At 42.6% G+C, this 17,467-nt stretch overlaps 1 protein-coding gene and 2 long non-coding RNA genes across 7 annotated transcripts in view; 2 read left to right on the top strand and 1 right to left on the bottom strand.

Annotated features, from left to right (window-relative positions):
- Positions 1 to 3,956: 3,956 nt before the first annotated feature.
- On the top strand, positions 3,957 to 4,923 carry LOC119316296. The gene is made up of 3 exons (XR_005152856.1): positions 3,957 to 4,004; positions 4,505 to 4,559; positions 4,841 to 4,923. It is a non-coding gene; the product is annotated as an uncharacterized LOC119316296 (long non-coding RNA).
- Position 4,924: 1 nt separating this feature from the next.
- On the top strand, positions 4,925 to 10,643 carry LOC119316295. Of its 5 annotated transcripts, XR_005152852.1 has the most exons (6): positions 4,925 to 5,876; positions 6,953 to 7,032; positions 9,080 to 9,504; positions 10,019 to 10,083; positions 10,269 to 10,355; positions 10,473 to 10,643. It is a non-coding gene; the product is annotated as an uncharacterized LOC119316295 (long non-coding RNA). The 5 variants fall into 5 exon arrangements; XR_005152851.1 differs by having other exon boundaries at positions 10,269 to 10,643; XR_005152855.1 differs by having other exon boundaries at positions 9,075 to 9,504; positions 10,269 to 10,643.
- Positions 10,644 to 11,929: 1,286 nt separating this feature from the next.
- The window catches only part of LOC119316294 (DNA-directed RNA polymerase III subunit 2-like), a 21,913-nt gene continuing 16,375 nt past the window's right edge, over positions 11,930 to 17,467 (bottom strand). Inside the window, exons 26-37 of the mRNA XM_037590593.1 lie at positions 17,258 to 17,420; positions 17,038 to 17,137; positions 16,306 to 16,424; positions 16,063 to 16,198; positions 15,853 to 15,983; positions 14,894 to 15,019; positions 14,741 to 14,796; positions 13,378 to 13,448; positions 13,012 to 13,096; positions 12,817 to 12,920; positions 12,408 to 12,536; positions 11,930 to 12,314 (exon numbers count right to left, since the gene is read on the bottom strand). Coding sequence (XP_037446490.1) covers positions 12,264 to 12,314; positions 12,408 to 12,536; positions 12,817 to 12,920; positions 13,012 to 13,096; positions 13,378 to 13,448; positions 14,741 to 14,796; positions 14,894 to 15,019; positions 15,853 to 15,983; positions 16,063 to 16,198; positions 16,306 to 16,424; positions 17,038 to 17,137; positions 17,258 to 17,420 — 1,271 coding nt within the window. The 3' untranslated portion in view covers positions 11,930 to 12,263. The remainder of the gene's footprint in view (positions 12,315 to 12,407; positions 12,537 to 12,816; positions 12,921 to 13,011; positions 13,097 to 13,377; positions 13,449 to 14,740; positions 14,797 to 14,893; positions 15,020 to 15,852; positions 15,984 to 16,062; positions 16,199 to 16,305; positions 16,425 to 17,037; positions 17,138 to 17,257; positions 17,421 to 17,467) is intronic.

The raw sequence follows: 17,467 nt of genomic DNA, 5'->3' as shown, positions 1-17,467 counted from the left end.
GCCATGGACTGGCAGCTGGCCCTCGAAGCTCCCGCCGACAACAACCAGGAGATGCGCGTGCAGTACAGGGAGATCGCGCGCTGGTTCCTCGGTCTGGCAATGATGAGGAACCACGCCCGCGGCCTCGTGAAGGTGATGACAGCTGCTGAAAAGCAGCGCACCTTCCCTGTCGGCCGCACCATCCCGCCGTCGTCCCTTCTGCTGTGGGCGATGCGCGAGGTGCAGCGCTCCCCCGACCCCAGGCAGCACGCCCGATGGTGGATGTACCGCTCATCCACCATGCCGCCGCCCGCCGCGGACCACGTCACCGACGCCGTCCTCACGCTCTCAGCCCCAATCAACAACGCCTACTGGGAGAGGCGCAATCCATGGGTCCTTGGGCCCTCTAATGACTCTGACGGCGAGTCTTCAGACGACGAGTTCTCTGACGACGAGTCCAGTGAATATGATGAGGAGGAGGAGTCTAACGAATCTGACAACGAGGTGGATGAGGTCGTCGTCCTCTCTGACGACGAGCCTGAAGTGCAGCTGCTGGCTCCCGTCCTCGACGCCGTGGAGGGGGACAGGAACCTCCCAATCCACGTGGATGCGCTGCCGGAGGTCGATCTCCCAGACGGCGTCGTGGTGAAGCAAGAACAAGATGACGGCGAGGAAGATGTGGTGGAGCCGGCGCCGGGCAAGAAGAAGAGGGCGGCCGTGACTGCAGTGCGCCGCTCCCAGCGCCTGAAGATGCTGAAGAAGGAGGAGTGAAGTGCTTCCTTCAGTTACTTCAGTGCAAAAAAATTCAGTTTCGTCAGTCCTGAACTTTCGTAAGTTTAGTAAGTTCCTAGGTTCAGTTTCGTCAGGCAATATCTACTAATAGTTGCTATCTATGTCAGGCACTATCTACTACTAGTTGCTTTCTATGTCAGACACTATCTACTACTAGTTGCTTTCTATGTCAGACTATGAATGGCAGTACTATCTATCTATGTCAGACTATCTATATATGTTACTTGCTACTTGCTACTTGCTACACATGTTAAGTTATTTGTGAGACTATCTAAGCTACTTGCTATATATGATATATGCACACATGATATATGCAGAGTAAAGCAACCTCATCATAGATAAAACATTCTTACTTACTTAACTTAGCATGAGTACTCACTTAGCATAGTAGGTCTTAACATAATAGTCATTACATCATAGATAAAACCAACTAGTTCTTAAACCATAACAGTACCTTCCTCCCTCATACCATTCTGAAAGCACATGAAACTTTCCCAAAATATACACCTAACATGCATGACATTCCAAGACCAGCTATATATAGGCCTACTAATTACTTAACCCACACACCAAGCACTTCACTCATTCATAATTGCCTTGATCCTCTCCAGCTTATCTTTGCTGGCATGCCCAACATTGACCAGATCAGCAATCAGATACTCCAGCTTCTTCTTCTCTTGCTTAAGTAGGTCCCTGTCCCCCTCCACTTCCTTCATGGCCTTCCTCATGTTCTGAATGATATCTGCTTGGCTTTGAAGAATGCACCTTTGCTCCTTGGCAAGCTTCATCTTTTCCATACTTATCTCAATCTTTGCTTGATCCTCAAGTTGTTTCTTCTTTGCATTTAGATAATTGATTGCCTGACTGGTATAGTCCATGTCATGAGACATCTTGCCATCTTGATAGTCAAAAATCTTGGATACATCTTCCACCAACTGGCTGTAGTTGTTTGACAGGAAATCAATTTCCTTCTGTAGCTTGGCCACCTCTTTCTCATGGGCTTGTTTGTCCTTCACCCTCCCCAAGTTCTGCTCATGGTACATGTCCCAAATCCTTGTTAGGCACCTTTGTAGAATCTCTGGCCAAGGACCATCCACCCACTCCACAACCCCACAGTTCACACCTACATCCTACAGAAGCAATTATTTATAATTAAGCACAAATCACTAACAAACTAAGTACAGATAACCAAAGTTCACACCTACATCAATATGCTCTCTGAATTATGCAAACATAATTCTTTCATAGTAAGCACACAACACCTGACTTAGCATTATAGATAAATTCAGTTAACAGCTATATTAAGCAGTAAATATAAATTCATTTAACTCTGTTCTTTTTCAGTTAACAGCTATATTCAGTAAACACCTAACTAATACATTCAGCTCACAGTACACTAAAGATCTCTGCATGTAGGTGTTCTCAGGTTCAGTCATGTATTGAATTCAGTTAACTAAAGATCTACTTTCACATATAGCTTCCATATGTATGGCACTTTCAAGTTTCAGTTCTAAACTACAGCACACATCTCTACACATCACACATCTCTGCACCACATGCTGCACCACACATCTCCAGCAGCAAAACACATCACACATCTCCACTAGCAAAACAAGTTAGCGTTCAAGATTTAATACCTGCTGCACAGGACAACCCAGGAATCGCCTCCCAGTCAAAGCACCTTCAAAAGCCACCATCTTCTTCGGCTTCTGATGGTGCATCATGCACGTCAGCTCAGATTCAGTGTAAGAACCACAGAAAAATGGTTCCACCACAGTGTCAGGGGTTTCCTGCAAAAGAAACTCCGAATCAAACCAAAAGCAACTTGGAATCTTCAACTTGGATGAACTAACCCTAACCCTAACTCTGTTCCACCATTATGCACTTACAAAGAGCTGAGGATCCATTGAAACCATGTTGATGTCCTCGTCCGAGCTCTCCTCGTCATTCCAGGATGGCATCCTCAACTTCTACCGGCAGCAATGGCCGCGACGGCGATAGCGATAGGCTAACCTAGCTCACAGCACCAGGGAGAGGGGAGAGGATGAGGATGAGTGAGAGCGAGCGAGGAGGAAGAGAATGAGCGAGTGGCTGAGCTCGCTCGCTCTCACTTATTGGCCGACTGACAGCCGACATCCCGACAGCGGAAGGGCCGTTAACGGCCGTCAACGCGCGCCGGCCGCCTGTTAGCCCGCGTGGCAACTGTTCGCGGGCCCAACCGGTCAGAAACGGGGTTAGCGCGGGCGAAGCGAGCGTTTTCGCGAGTTGGTAGTTTTTTGCCACGGTTTAGGAAAAATTTGGTAGTTTTTCGCACAAAATCATAGAGTGGTAGTTTTTCGTCACGTATCCGGCAAATGTGGTAGTTTTTGGTTAAATACTCAACCAAGGGGTAACAAAAAATTGTCACTTTATGAAAAAACAACAACAATCTGGTAGAAAGGATGTGGAGAGGCATATGGAGTGCTCCAAGCCCACTTTATAGTTGCTGACGGACCTGCTAAACTACGGGATCCAGAGACATTATGGGAGGTGATGACAGGTTGTGTGATCATACACAACATGATTGTGGAGGATGAGGGTCATGGAGTTCGCCATGATCTGAATTTTCAAAATGTGGGTGATCCTACCGGCTTCTAGAGCAGAATCTGGTAACATTTGCGAATTTTATCCAAATTCATCATCAAATTCGACATTGAGAAACTCATGACCAGCTCCATAATGATCTGGTTGAGCATCTTTAAACGTTTCATCTACTACCCCTATAAAAGAAAAAGAGGGCGGAGAACCAAGTCATCCTATCCATCCAAACCTGCAATCTGAAGGCCTACATTCCTCCAAAAACATCAAACACGTTTTATACTTTAATTACCCACCAATGCCGTTGGCTTACAATCCTCATAAACAACATGTCCCGTTAAAAAAATAAACGAGCCCTCCCGCGACCACGCCCTCGGGCAGTTTTGCCCACCGCCCGACCTCTTCCTCCACATCCTCCCCGGCAGCCACCGCTGCCTCCGTCTGCACGCCGCCGGACCGCCGCGCCTACTCTCCAGGCGCTCGGCCACCCCGTCCACGCGCCGCCTGGTCCAGCCCCTCTCCTCCCCGTCCACGGGCCGCCGCGCCCAGCCGAGCCGCCCGGGCCGCCGGCACGCCGCCTGGTCCGCCCCTGCCCCGTCCACGTGCCGCCCGGGCCGCCCCCGCCCGTCCACGCGCCGCCCGGGCGAACCGTGAAAGTTCGTACTTTCTGTTAATTGTTGATCCGTAACTGCATCGCTGACTCGCTGGGGTGGACAGCTACTCTGGGCGTTCTTTTTTCTCGGGCCTTCATTCCTCCTTTCTTTGTGTTCTGGTGTTATTTGCTAGATTGTGCCGGTCGGTTGGATGTGGGGATTAAAGTAGGGGTCGTAGTGGTGGATACTTCTATGTGTATCTTCACGTGTCGCCGTTGACGCTGACAGTTTGCTCGATTGGGCCGGTCAGTAGGATGTGGGGATTAAAGGGTAGAGGCCGTAGTGGTGGATGCTTCTATGTGTATCTTCACGTGTTGCCGTTCATGCGGACCATTGGGGTTTAGATTAGGTGCTTTTATTGCTGATTGGATGGGTTTGGTGTGGATCATTGTGGTGTTCGTCCTTTTCGTAGGTCTTTCTTATAGGATGTACTGTTATTTAATTCTCAATGTAGGTTTGCTTGATGTGTTTGCTAATTTGTGATTGTCATTTCTGTATTTTAGTCATGTCTGGATGAATTGTTGCCAGCTGGGTCATGGCCGTCGGGGTGCTATTCAGGTTATCATTGTTCCCACGCTCCCAGCCATGATATTATTTGATGTACAAATTTAACTGGTTAATTCTCACATGTGAAATTAGGATATTCTTTCGGCTGATCACATTTTTACTCTAAAACTGAACATTATTTACCTTATATTTTGCATGTAGTCTTCATGATAGTATATTATAATTTATCTACTATCTCCCTTGCTGGAAGAATTAGCTTTTGCTGTTCTATTTCAGCTATGAAAGAACACATCAGAGTTTACTATATTCTGAAGAAGAAATTGTAAATGCAGGTCCAATGGCTCGATGTGGGGATTCCGAATTTACTTGCCGAGTTGAGTGCCAAGGATTTGAACTTGTGATGCATTAAGGCAAGGATCCATATTTTTCATTTGTCAACCTTTCATGTGTTATTTCCATATTTTTGTTCTTGCAATTTCCTCATCCGGGTAATATGCTCCGAACCCATCAGTTCTGGAAATTAGAAAATTTTCACCGCTTAGTACAAAAGCATTTTTTATGACTGAATATAAAGCATGGTAGTTCTAGCTTCACCAGGCGGTTTGAGGTGTCAATTTGTGTTTAGGTGTGCGGCTGTGTTAGATTTGGTCTTTTGCTTTACTATCATCAATGACTTTGTGTCACATCGGCGGAGTTCGTCATATGGTTCCCCAGATTTCTCTTTTAGTTGGCCATGCCATTGTGTCGTCATGTCTATTTAGTGTTTATTAGTCTAGCTCTATGCTAGATGGAGATCGGCGCAGCTGGTTGTGTCTGGTGTAGTCGGAAGTGGGCTGGTATGCTTGATTGTGTCCATGCTGCCTTTTAAGTTTCATTGCTTTTTTATTTTTGTCAACAAAAAATGTGGAGCCGCACCTTAATTGTCATGGTGATGTTGGATATACTGTTCTATTATTTGACAAGTCAGTGTGTGTATATCTGGCAAAGTGACAATCACAGTAAACTAGGAATCTTAGACGCAGAGTTTAAAGAAAATTCAGAAGCACTGGAGGCTCATGCTTCTACTATCTTGTTTTAAGCTCCAGTCAGGAGTGGTGTTTCTAAAATAGAGCTTATTAATTTTCACATATATAGCATGTGTTCGTAATAGCATTCCCGTCTCATTCTTTCTTTTCTATTTTGTCTATCTATAAATTCTAGAGCTCCTGTTCAAGTTACTAATCTTTTCATATGTTTTTAACCTTTTATAACTATGCAAAAAAGGTCCTCATAAAGAAGAGCCGCAGGTTTCAGAAATAAGATGTTTATAACCACGCAGACAAGGTTCTAAACTTCTGATAAAGAAGACCCACAAGTTTCAGAAATAAGGTAAGAAAAATCGAAGGTAGAACATGCAGGCACATTCCTTTGCACATCAAACAACATCTGTGAATACAATGGTATGAATGTCACAATAGTTAGACATCTCGTTTCCTATTACCCCGTGTGTTGCTTCAGTAAATTAAGTCTATGTGCTTAGCTTGGTCTACTTAGTTCAAGGTTACTATTTTTAGACCTCCTAGCAAATTTGCAGGTGAACGTATGTATATAGAATAGAATCCAATAGCTCATTCAGTTTCCCTCCATGAACAAGCTTATTGTGGCTCCGCGGCACAAAATAGAGCCAGCTTGCAGACAAGTATCAATGCTTCTAGGCATGAATACCCACAGGTTTTCCTTGTTATGTTTCTGAAACATGTCACCATAGTTTTTGGTTTCCTTATTATGTTTTTGAAACATGTCTCCATATTGTGCTCGGTCTTCGAATGTAATTTGTGATAGTGAAGGAGGAAGTTGTCCATTTTAAGAAATAACTTTTATTGTACCATGAGATTCACTAGGCAATCAACAACTCACTTTTTCTGTACCATGAGATTCACTATGCAATCAACCGCTCCTTGAAACATGGCAGCAGCTGCTATTGTTTTTGTGTTGCTTGGTGATTTGTACTGAGAATGAATTTCCAGTAAAAATATCACATGTTTGTACCGAATGATTTGTTGGCAGGTCGCCACAACAGAAATCTAAAAAAAACCATCAAGTTGTGACTACAAGGTAGAGGATTTTATTCTCTGATGAAGATTTGATAGCTAACAACATACATGCAAGCATCGACCAGTTCAAGTCATATTCAGCATCTCTAATTTTGATCTGCTAAGTCTGACAATGATTTGTAGAGTGTCCAATGGAGGTTCTTCCATTTACCAATTTGTGATCCCAGCCTTTTCTTTCCTGATTAAAAAGAAAAACATGTTCTAATTGCCTTTTCTGAACTTATCTTTAAGATAACTTGCATCCAACAGTTAACTGCTCCAAGATTAGGCAATCAAAACTGAATTTATGACTATGCGTGCATGAAAAACTGTTAATATCTGCAGTTTGACTAATCTCTGGATCGGCTGCAGCCTGGAGATGAGATTCTTTGGCTTTGGAGATGGTTATACGTTTGATCATCCATCAGTGTGTTATACTACATCCATATAAGGTCAGCAGCCCTTTTCTCCATTTCCTGCAAGTACTTGACAAAATTCTCATTACAGAATCCACATATTATGCATTATAGGCAGAAAATATGTTTATCCATTGGAAGCCAATCAATGAATTATATGCGTTGGCATGCACTGTTGGAGCCTGTTGGGGAACGTAGCAGAAATTCAAAATTTTCCTACGTGTCACCAAGATCTATCTATGGAGAAACCAGCAACGAGGGGAAGGAGAGTGCATCTACATACCCTTGTAGATCGCTAAGCGGAAGCGTTCAAGAGAACAGGGTTGAAGGAGTCGTACTCGTCGTGATCCAAATTACTGATGATCCTAGTGCCAAACGGACGGCACCTCCGTGTTCAACACACGTACAGCCCGGTGACGTCTCCCATGCCTTGATCCAGCAAGGAGAGAGGGAGAGGTTGAGGAAGACTCCATCCAGCAGCAGCACAACGGCGTGGTGGTGGTGGAGGAGCGTGGTACTCCAGCAGGGCTTCGCCAAGCATCGCAAGAGACGAGGAGGGAGAGGGGTAGGGCTGCGCCAAGAAGGAGAGGAACTCGTGTGTGTTGGGCAGCCCAAACCTCAAGTATATATAGGGGAAGGGGAGGGGCTGCGCCCCCACCTAGGGTTCCCTCCCTAGGGGTGGCGGCAGCCCCCTAGATCCCATCTAGGGGCGGCCAAGGGGAGGGGAGAGGGGAAGGCGCACCAGGGTGGGCCTTAGGGCCCATCTGCCCTAGGGTTTGCCCCCTTCCCCTCTTCCTTGCGCCTTGGGCCTTGGTGGGGGGGCGCACCAGCCCACCTGGGGCCGGTCCCCTCCCACACTTGGCCCATGCAGCCCTCCGGGGCTGGTGGCCCCACTTGGTGGACCCCCGGGACCCTCCCGGTGGTCCCGGTACGTTACCGATAAAACCCGAAACTTTTCCGGTGACCAAAACAGGACTTTCCATATATAAATCTTTACCTCCGGACCATTCCGGAACTCCTCGTGACGTCCGGGATCTCATCCGGGACTCCGAACAACATTCGGTAACCACGTATATCTATTCCCTATAACCCTAGCGTCATCGAACCTTAAGTGTGTAGACCCTACGGGTTCGGGAGACATGCAGACATAACCGAGATGACTCTCCGGTCAATAACCAACAGCGGGATCTGGATACCCATGTTGGCTCCCACATGCTCCACGATGATCTCATCGGATGAACCACGATGTCAAGGACTTAATCAATCCCGTATACAATTCCCTTTGTCTATCGGTACGATACTTGCCCGAGATTCGATCGTCGGTATCCCGATACCTTGTTCAATCTCGTTACCGGCAAGTCTCTTTACTCGTTCCGTAACACTTCATCCCGTGATCAACTCCTTGATCACATTGTGCACATTATGATGATGTCCTACAGAGTGGGCCCAGAGATACCTCTCCGTCACACGGAGTGACAAATCCCAGTCTCGATTCGTGCCAACCCAACAGACACTTTCGGAGATACCCGTAGTGCACCTTTATAGCCACCCAGTTATGTTGTGACGTTTGGCACACCCAAAGCACTCCTACGGTATCCGGGAGTTGCACAATCTCATGGTCTAAGGAAATGATACTTGACATTAGAAAAGCTTTAGCATGCGAACTACACGATCTTGTGCTAGGCTTAGGATTCGGTCTTGTCCATCACATCATTCTCCTAATGATGTGATCCCGTTATCAATGACATCCAATGTCCATGGTCAGGAAACCGTAACCATCTATTGATCAACGAGCTAGTCAACTAGAGGCTTACTAGGGACATGGTGTTGTCTATGTATCCACACATGTATCTGAGTTTCCTATCAGTACAATTCTAGCATGGATAATAAACGATTATCATGAACAAGGAAATATAATAATAACCATTTTATTATTGCCTCTAGGGCATATTTCCAACAGAGCCATGGTTCTTCGGGAATCTATTCATTATCTGTACTAGGCACTTCTCAACACTTCCATAATTATTATAGAAACCTCTTGAAATTTGCAGTGCTCATCAGACCTGTCATGTGTCTAGTGCAGGTCTTGCAGTCAACTATTCAGATTATTGACTGAGAACGATATTTTTAGGCCTACGGAATCTGCAAAGGATGCGCCAAACCAAGATTAATTATGATTTTTGTAAATTGCATGGGTTTACTTATTTACCTGCTCCTTTGATGATTGTGATTCATTTGTGGAAATATGAGAGCTTTCTTCGAATGTCCGGAAAAATGGTTCAAGGCTTGTTTGGCTGAAACTGTAGATTAGCAAGACTAACGTGTGTTGAGCATGTCAGCCTATGTGTGGGTAGGAGTGAAACTGTAGATTATGCTAGAGACGAGTTTCTAAAAAAAGTCCTGGAGACGATGGCGCTGCTGCTGCTGCTCCTCTTGCAATGGGCAAACTGGGGGCTGCAGTTCTAGGACTTCAAGGAGGAAAGGAAGACATGGTTACTTCTTAAAGAGGTTAGTTGTTTCCCTGCAGAAAAATAAATCTCTAGAGTTGTTTACCTAAACCTGTTCCAAATATGGTACCTTATTACAGAACTTAGCACCATTTTCTAAAAATAGGGCTGGGTAGCATGAGCCAACCATAGGGGAGGATGTTTCAAGAGAATAAATTGATTGTAGCTACTGAACTGGTATTAGTAAGTTGTCGTTCCAAGTTCCTAGAGAACCACAAGGGGTGTATTCTTTTGTTATCTAAAAATGCTTCTAATGTGTAGTTCATCTGAGGAGTGCAAGCGGTCAGCTTGGAGCTGTCTATTGCCTCCGGCGAATGTCATCTTCCAGCTCGTGGCCTTGCCCTCAAGTTTTTTCTTATTGTACTAAGCTGCAAAAGCTTTTTTATTGGTTATTTTAGATGGATGCAAACCCACAATAGTCCATATAGAATCAGTGATAATAAGATTGCCCCTTTGTGTTTTCTGCAGAAAGTAGCCTCCATGCTTCTCAAATCTGGGTGTTGTTTTGTCCACAGGCTTTCATCTAAAGAGAAGCACATCGATGAAGAAAAACGATGTGGTCAAAGGCAATCTGTTTCAGGTACATACTCTATACTGATTAAAACATATGAGCAAGGTTGAGACAATTATGCTCTATCTCAAAATGTTTTCTAAAAACTAACCTCATAAATTTTATTGTTTTAAGCAGTACCGTACAAATTTGTTCTTTAGGTCATTTTGTCCATAGCTTTGGGTTTCATTCTCTTCATTGTGTTGGGATTTTAGAAGCATTGAGCAGTCGCATGGCAAGTACAAGGAACATCATCAGTACAGCAGGGAGGTTGAAACAAGAAGTTGAGGTGATCAATCAAGGTAATAAATTGTAGTGTCATATTCTTCTGAATGAATAGGTACCATTCCCCACTGTTGAAAAAATCTAATAACTGAATGGTGCTTTGTTTTTTACCATTCACATTCCCCGCTGCGAAGATGATGAGCATTTGTGTTTTTTAGATGCCGCACCTCTGTTTTTGTTGACCTTTGATTCATGCATATATGTAAATTCTATGAAAATGTACCATAGGAAATGTGAATTCATAACTCTATGGTTGATGTAATCTATTGATTTCGATGTGGCTATGTTATGAGGATTCTGAGTAATGAAATACCTATTAAGTCTTTTTTTGATTGGTTTCTTGTTTTTCACGATGGTTATACAAGACACGGAAATATCATTTCCCTACTTTGCCAAACCTTGTTTTTAAAAGACTACTTTGCCAAACCGGACACCCACATAACCCTTGCTCATGGTTGAACTATGAACCCAACACTTAAAATCCCATTAAATTTTTTTGCATGGTTAAACGTGTGTTGCACGTGCATGCTTACTATAAGGACAAGTAAAACATGTGTCTGACTAAGTTGAATTCAGACTTGAACTAAAACTTTATGTTTTAATTGTAATATCGTTATTTGAATGAATTATTGTTGCATTGGAATATTTATCTTACAGTTGCTTAAGAATTGTGCTATTTTATTTTTTATATTAGTTTTGAGTAGCCCGGATATAGAAAAAAAACCTGAAAGTGAACATTTTTTGACTCCAATTAAACGGAGGCCACCCTTGTTTCTTTCCGTGAACACGTCCAAATATTTGATGATGCCTATTTTGATGGACTGCGTTGAAGTTGCCCTTAGGTGTTCTTGTCTGGTTCTTCTTTCGTTGTCTATCAGTGATGTCATGACTGCTTGCTTACTGGTTTGGTGGTGCAACGACTTCTTAGTAGTACCTGCAAGAACAAAACACGACGATGGAAAGAAAAGGACAATCATTCTTTTGACAAAATGCGTTCTTCCGTCTTGCATGTGATTCTCTTCTTCTTGCCTTCTCATGACCCCCCTTCTTCTTGACAAAATGTGTGCTATAATAGCCAGGCTACCCAACACGGAGCTCCAATCAGTGGCCACATCCGGCGTGTGAGAGAGAGAGAGAGAGAGGGAGATGTATGGGACAGAGGGAGTATTATGTAAAATGAGGGCGGACATCAAAGATTCCCAGAAACTAACGTCGTCGTGGCGATTTTGGTAAGAACGGTCAAAACAGTATTTATCCATTTCAAATATTATCTTAACCACGATAGCCGCCGGAGAATTCCTTCCGTTTGAAATATTGTTATGTTGGCTACACGGCTTGAGACCTTTGAGTAAGACAGACAACGACTAGGACAGTTCTGAAGACAGAGATATACATCAAGGTATCGACATCAAATGACCTCACACGACGAATATGTATACCGGCCGGTCAGTCAACACTATCGTACGTGTCGCCATCGTGGGAAGCTCGCGGATCAGAAGAGCATATCCACTTTCTACACCGAATAGACTGCTACCGCACCAGCAACTCCCACAGAACTATCCTTCATGCACAGGAATCAAAACACATCAGATGCGCACCGAGAAACACCACATATATATAAATGTTCCAACTATTATTTCACGACTCCTCGTAATATATCAAGAGGGCAACAAAACCTACTCTCATATATCTCTTCTATGCAGAAACCATGCCGAGAGCCTGAGAAAGATCTATAATAAATCCATAAAAACACACTCGGCCTTGGATCCTTGTACCAATCACCCCGTGCCGATGCTGCTGTCGTCCACAGGTTACAGCACGACGAGGCGACTGTGTTGCTGCTACAGGAATCTGACCGGCAAATTGAGATTGATTCGCCCCCGACGCTCCTAATATCGGGCCATTGGTTCGTCAGAGTTTTGTATTTATCCTTCTGTCAGCGTCAAGCGTGGGACGACGTTCATCGACTGCAGCTCCTGAAAAGAGCACCAAACAGTACAAGGGGAACCATGTCAGCCGTGTTGTGCCGGGACAGCCAGCGCTGGTAGTACTTTGACCATACGCAGTACCTGAAACAAAAGCTTGCAAGCATACGGCATCCTCATCTTGGCCATGTTTTCTCCGTTTTTGCACATCGAGCAGAAGGAAGTCTTCAGCTTGTAATTGTAGTAGCCTAACAGACCGCATTTCCTGCAAACCTGTGGAACATGAACAGTGAATAAGAAGGGGCCTCCACGAATTACCAGGACATAAAATGACTAATGGGCCCATGGTAGAGTTCAACTGGACACCTTAGTTCTTTTACAGTTCAACTAGATGCAATATCTAGCTATAACCATTGAACCATGAGCATGAATTGTGCAATAAAGGCTGACAGGTTTCCATCACACTACTGATGAAAGAATCAACAACCTGCGTACTTATGTTCCATGCATGATTGCAGCCGCTGAAAGAATCACAAGCTACTTCGAAAATTACCTGGACTTGATATGGATCACTGGATAGTAGGAGACGTTCAAAGATTAGCATGCTGGCACCGTATGCAATTAAACAATCACGCTCCATCTCACCAAGACGCAGACCTATCAAAGAACATATTAAAGATGAAGAACAAGGAGCCAACAAGAAAAAGGGCTAGCCTCCAAAGCCACATATATTATATGAGATGTAAACCTCCATCGCGACTTCGCCCTTCAGTAGGTTGCCTAGTCAGTAGTACTCGTGGTCCACTAGCCCGAGCATGCATCTTATCAAGAACCTGGGGAATTCATAAGCAAATATTTTACAAAATTATACAACAAAAAACTACAATGACATCTGAAGCAAGCTGAGAAGAAGACATCATAGGAGCCCAGTTAATTTGGATAAACCAATAAGCAACAAGTATGTACTTGCCAAAATATTTCAGAACTTTCTATGCACAGCTTTTAGTTTGAAAAAGCATTGGTCAGTCCTGTCAACATTCATCACCCATCGTACAGAAAACAAAGCCCCAAAAAGACCAAATAAAAGAGAACCAGACAAGCAAAACATGCCTACCATGTGCTTTAGTTTCTGGTAATAGATTGGCCCCATGAAGACATATGCCTGCAGAGGATGGCCTAAAATGCCTGAAATGGGGAAAAACATCAGCTTTCAAGATCCACCCCATGAAGAAAGAACATCTCACAAATAAGACAATACTAAATTTGCATTATCAAAATCTAAAACGACATATCTGGTGCCACATAAATCCGGATTACCAGAAGATAAGAACAGAATGTGTAGCCAAGAAATTGGAAGATTGCACAGAATATCTATATTTCTTAACTTTCTATGTGATTAAGAGTGATAGAAGTTAACTATTTGTGTTTGTATTTGTACGCAATTTATAAACACTCTTACCAGCATGCTGTAATCACAGACAAGCGGGGAATGGGTTAGACAGGGCAAAATGTGGATCATAAACTTCATTTCTGGTTATGACTTAGGAGGGTCCACAAATATGTTTTCCACACAAAAAATATTACTTAGCCCGATTTATCACGACTGGAGAAAAAAAAGCAGCTGGTTTTCAATCAATCATCTTGTAAAACAGTAAATATCATTTGAAGCTTCGGACACATCTAATAGGTAATAATGTAGGGTTTTAGGAAGCTGATGGTTGTTAGAGAGATGTATTGTACTATGACTCTTAGGTACATAGCATGCACACATTTTCAGGAGACTGGTGATTGTTAGAGAAATGTATTGTACTAGGAGCCCTATGTATTTGCTTCCATATTTGGATCCCTACTTTATCTCCATACCTGTACATGTACATATATTGGCCTAAGGTCCTTGGAATAGATCTTGCCTCGATCAGAACAATGGTGACCAGTTTGAGCAAAATGGGCAAAAACTGCCAGATAAAAGTTGCTTGTACCAAGACATCCCTATCCTATTGTTATCTTTACTGAGATTGAACTTACAGTCTGCACTTCTATAAATTACACTGAAAATATTCATGGAGCAGTTTACATCAACTGAACGAGATTGAATCAAGTCCTTGTATGTTCACGAAAAATTGGATTGGATTTTGCAGTTCTTTTTTCTGCAGTGCCTCAACGTGACATGCGCATGATATTTAAGGTGTCCATAAGGCGATGTTTAAGCAGTAAGATGCCCTGGCACTTTTTCACCATTGATGCCTAACCGTCCATTAGGTGGTAAGGCAGGGATTGATCTCCTTTAAACGCCTTACCGCCTTAAAACCTTGGACATGAGAGTGAAAGAGGTTCAAGAATCTGTTTTCTTAGTTTATTAGGATATTAGCTGTGGCACTACTACTTTCAGATTCAGTGAATTCAGTCAATACTCAATACTGATTTGTAATAACATAATCAAAGTTTTGTGCCAAAGCAACTTCATACTGAAAACACACCTGAGTACAAGAAATCTTTTCCACTATAGCTGAAGCCGTGCTTGACAAGCGTATGGCTGGTATGCAAAAGAAAAGCAATGTTGATGAATCGTTGTAAATGTGTAATTATGATTTGTTGTCAGCAAACTATGGTATTACATGGTATCAGCATACCTTATGTCTTCAACTTTATCAGCATTACCACTTGGTTCACCAAATATACTGCCATAATGGAATCGGCCACAAGAAACACCAGCCTTTCCCCCAAGAAGTTCAATCATTTTACCAATTGTCATACGACTGGTGAGCAGAATAAGAGTCAGTCAGGCTGAAGAAACACCACGAAACAAAACAGTACTCCCTCTGTTACGATACATGTTCTAAAAACATTAACACGTTCGTCAAGGTTACATTTTGATCATGAAAATGTCTCTTCAAATAAAAATAAGCATTACATAATTTCAGTATATTCCACGTGGACCTAGTCTACATTAACGGTGAAACTTTGAAATGCTTGACCGGTGCAGATTCTAGACATGTACTGGGAATTTGTGACACGGAGGAAGTACCAACTTCGAACAATCAGAATATAACACTGTAATTGCTATTTAGTATGCACATGACCATCATAAAACCCGGGTTGGTATAGATGAGGTGGACTGGATCACAGGAATCACCCTCTAGTTTAAGTGTCACAATCACAACTTCAATGATGGAGTAATTATCCAATCTATTTATTTTATTAGTTATCACAATAACAAATCACAAGTTGTGATGGTAACCCAGTTTCACTTTTTCATCCTAAATTTTGAATCTAAGCACAATACCCAAAGCAAAACATATGTCCAGTACATCATGTTTTTTTCCTTTTTGAACTGGAGGGGAAGCGATAACAAATTATTAAAATTAAACCTCTAGAAATGGATTCCTTGAGACGGCTTTGCATGTGTGTGTGTGTGTTGAAGCAGAGTTTAAGAGTATAAGACATGAATTAAAATTTCCCAGTTAAGTGGTTCCAGTCAGAGACATGCCAAAGATAGAAGCCCATAGACAGATTATATGAGATCCTAGGTTAAGGAAAACAGCAAAAGAGACAAAACAAGTGTAGAATATAACCAAAGCCAATACAAAACCTTGGAAATCCATGGGGATTCATAATTAAATCAGGGCATATTCCTTTCTCAGAGAAGGGGAAGTCTTCCTGCTGAACAATGGTGCCACAAACACCTTTTTGTCCATGTCTGCTACTAAACTTGTCACCAACCTGAGTCACAAACATGAATAGCAAATATAAGTTCATATTTCTACAACTGAATTCAAGAGAATTTACCGAATAAACCTACCTCCGGCCTCCTAGTGTGACGGATAATACACTTAATGGTCAATTTGTCATTTGTATCCGAACAAAGCATTACACGATCTACAACGGTAGTCTCACCATCGACACCTTTGTAAACGGCTGGTGAGTCCCTATAGTCCCTGGATAAGTAATATTAAACAATAAAGCACATTTATCATTCTTCAAAAGCAAATTCGTGCAGGATGGAACGTATAACAGAATAAATCACAAACATAACAATACTCACCTGTCTGTTAATGCAGTACCAGGAGTTCTATTGGTAACCTTGGGAGTTTGCTTGTTCACATAGATATCATGATTGCGGATTATTTGACCAGGCGCAACAAATCCATCTTCATCCAATGCCTTAAAAAAATGTTTCTTGTTTTAGGAGCTATATTAAAATGTTTGTGAACTAAATACACAGATTATAAGATACAAAAAGATGTAGACAGTTCGGGTTTTTGGAACTGATGAACTCCTTTTGATCCTACAACTCATAACAACCACGCTAAACACGAACAATAAACTGCGGACACCACTGTGGCTCTGTTATACATTCTCTATGCAGTTCTTAGTAAACGCTCGAAGAAAAATGAAATTTGACACTAAAAAGTCAAAAATATCAAGGCTGCAACACAACAACAATATCATCTCGACGAAAGCTCATGAAATCTAAATTTGATAAATATATTTAAGCGGATGGGACTGCGATACAACAGACTGAATAAAACATCCTCTATATATCTCTAAATGTGGACAATAGGAGACTTTTGTTTATTTCTGTTCCAAAAATCCAAATAGCTCAATAGGAATGAGTTGGACATTCACTGCCTACACAATTTTCTTACTTTATCCTAGATTTTCAAAATGACCTTTTGTACTGCTCACTTTAAATTTGCTTAATAAGCCATCCTACTGAGAGAAGTGAAGGGTTTAATAGTTCAGGATAAATAGCAATGATCAGTCATTTTTATACCCGCATATTCTGCTTTATCAAGACACCATCTCTATCTCTCTGGGGTTTAGCAATCCTGTCTGATATACCATCTCCATATTTCTCCGATGTTACGGTGTACCTGTAGGATGAGAACCAAAAATACAATTATAAAAACAAAAACAACAGCATTAAAGAAATGCTCCCCAAGCCCTTCAGTCAGAGCAAATGAAACAGCATCTTTATTTGAAGTGCATCATACTTTTTCATTGCTATGCAACGACCAAAACCACGATCAAGAGATGATTTGTTCATCACAATTGCATCTTCAATATCATATCCACTATAACTCATTACAGCAACTGTGGCATTCTGCCCAGCGCCAAGTTTATCGTATCCCACCTGAAAGATTTGCCATGAAGTATTTGTCACGAACTATGAGGGTGTGCGCGTGTGTGTCTGCACAGGGATA

The sequence above is a fragment of the Triticum dicoccoides genome, chromosome 6A (assembly GCF_002162155.2).
Source record: "Triticum dicoccoides isolate Atlit2015 ecotype Zavitan chromosome 6A, WEW_v2.0, whole genome shotgun sequence".
Lineage (NCBI taxonomy): Eukaryota > Viridiplantae > Streptophyta > Magnoliopsida > Poales > Poaceae > Triticum > Triticum dicoccoides.
This window is presented reverse-complemented; position numbering and strand designations above follow the sequence as displayed.